Source organism: Epinephelus lanceolatus, chromosome 6 (genome assembly GCF_041903045.1).
Source record: "Epinephelus lanceolatus isolate andai-2023 chromosome 6, ASM4190304v1, whole genome shotgun sequence".
NCBI lineage: Eukaryota > Metazoa > Chordata > Actinopteri > Perciformes > Serranidae > Epinephelus > Epinephelus lanceolatus.
Genome location: NC_135739.1, coordinates 13,557,194 through 13,559,433, shown reverse-complemented (window position 1 = coordinate 13,559,433; position 2,240 = coordinate 13,557,194). Strand labels below are relative to the sequence as shown.

At 39.7% G+C, this 2,240-nt stretch overlaps 1 protein-coding gene across 2 annotated transcripts; it reads right to left on the bottom strand.

The window, feature by feature from the left end:
• Nucleotides 1-234: 234 nt before the first annotated feature.
• On the bottom strand, nucleotides 235-2,240 carry LOC144458326 (trypsin II-P29-like). Of its 2 annotated transcripts, none has more exons than XM_078168648.1 (6): nucleotides 2,026-2,240; nucleotides 1,617-1,745; nucleotides 1,372-1,516; nucleotides 1,028-1,175; nucleotides 628-876; nucleotides 235-526 (listed from the first exon to the last, which is right to left on the bottom strand). In XM_078168648.1, exons 1-6 carry the CDS (start codon nucleotides 2,126-2,128, stop codon nucleotides 356-358), a joined length of 945 nt encoding a protein of 314 aa, XP_078024774.1. In that variant the 5' UTR covers nucleotides 2,129-2,240; the 3' UTR covers nucleotides 235-355. The 2 variants fall into 2 exon arrangements, with proteins under 2 accessions (XP_078024774.1, XP_078024775.1); XM_078168649.1 differs by having other exon boundaries at nucleotides 1,617-1,793; nucleotides 2,026-2,172.

The window sequence follows — 2,240 nt, the reverse complement described above, 5'->3', positions numbered from 1 at the left end:
GAATAGCTTATTTTTTATTTCTACTTTTCATCAATATGTTGGAGGGAGATATTTTGTGTCTCCACCAATATATATTATAAGTACGACCTTGCTGCCAACACAAGACACTCACAGTGGCTCTACAACAAACTTACCCTAACACGTCTCCTGGAAAAATTTATTGTGCTGCATTTTAAAATGTATTTTAAAAAATACCATTTACATCTTCTGATAAAAAAAGAGAAAACAACGATATTTAAGACATTTTTTTTATTTTGCCTTTCCAATAAAGAGCAAACACTGACAGAGCGACTCAGACACAACTGCTCCTCCAAAATACAAATACAAAGATGCTGAAGCAAAGCTGTGTGTAAGATTATTTTTTACAGTCTTTCCAATTCTTGCGAACTTTGTTGATCCATGGGAGGAACTTTGAGATGTCCGTATAGATGCTGGGTTCACTTGTGTTGATGCAGTTGCCACATTCGTTATAAGACGCCACACCCACAGCCTTCCCGTCACACACCAGTGGACCACCAAAATCCCCCTGTGAGCAGGAAATATCTTCATTTACTCATTCACCATGATGTCAATACTTTTTTGGACTAGAAACTACAATTTTTCGATATAACAGGAGAGAGAACATACCTTACAAAGAGTTCGCTTTGTGCTATATCCACCTGCACAGATAACATCTGCAGAAAGACCAGGCCATTTCTTCTTACAGTCTTGCAGGTTAATGATAGACACATTGGCCACTTTCAGATCATCTACAGTGTTATCACCAGGTGTAGTGCAACCCCATCCAGCTACACAGCACTTTTTGTTTGCTTCTACCTTAATATCAGCCAATGCAATTGTTTTTACATCAACATTCATTCCCTCCTCCCCCGCCACCTGGAGACACAAAGAATCACAAAGTAATAATCAATATCTGACTGTCTGTCAGAACATGGGTTTACTCCTCATCAGACCACCAGATTAAAATAATGTGACTGTAAAAATACAAGATGTCATTTGGACTGCTAGGTTGAATAAATGTACTTACTTGTAGGAGCATGATGTCATTTCCTTTTGTAAAATCCTCATAAGAGGGGTGTTTGCACTTCTTCTTGATGTATTTCACTGTTTTTATAGCGCTATGAGGTCTGTGGGTGCTCAGAACAACTTTAGCTTTTTCCAGATGCCTGAGAAATCTAAAATAAGATGTTGTCAGTGGATTTTCTCAAATTGTGCCACAAAAAAAAAAACAAAACACACACACACACAAAGCAACAAATGATACATGTCTTTTATAAACAGTGGGTTTGTATGATATTAATTGTTTTTTTATTTGAATTCTGATGACATCAAATGAAAACAATGATTGCTGGAGGAAGAACTGTGACTCACACATCACAGCGTGCAGCGGTGACCACAGTGTCTTCACTGATGCGGAATCCTCCACACACATGTTGTCCATTTTTCTGTATCGAGGCCATATACAGCGTTGAGTTCTCCGGGGCTTTTTCTCCACCTATAATTCCACTCCCAGATACTAAAAACATGACAGTTAAAATAAAATGAGTTCAAATTAGTTTCGTATTTCATATTTCAGAGAGGAAAAAAAAAAAAAGTAGTCAGATTGTGCAACTTACGGTTTTGTCCGAGACAAGCCAGAACATTAAACAGCAGGAACTTGTGCAGACTCTGCATCGTGGCGACAGGATTCTCAACCTGTTGTGTTGGGGGTTTCAGGCCACCCTCTTTATATAGCAGAGTTTGATCTGTACAATTTGATTTCGATCTGTTTTATCTTGACTCACAGCCACATCCTATGGCCGTGTGACATTTGCAAAGCACATACAGCATGTAATGAGTACGTGATAACGTCAGCTACATTTAGAAAAAGGTTTAGGTTTAGAAAAAAAATCATCATCACTTGGCTTAAAATGAGTATGGTTGTTACTAATGTAATGTAATGACTCGTGACATACCGGTACGTTACCAGGATAGCACTCTACACATACTAGCACACTGCATTTTTATTAAAATAACTCAACTGACTTGGTCTCACACGGGACACGGACAGCGGGCTCCCGGCTGAAAGTTTGTTTGGTCCATACTCCTCCCCTCCCACCTGCCGTATGCAGACTTTCCCACTCTTCATACCACTGCCTCTAAAGGGTGTCTTTGGCCCAATCCCAAACCACTCCCTACCCACTACCACTTCACTACCGAGTGTCACTCCAAATCAAGTTACACTCGCAGCTGTGGAGGGC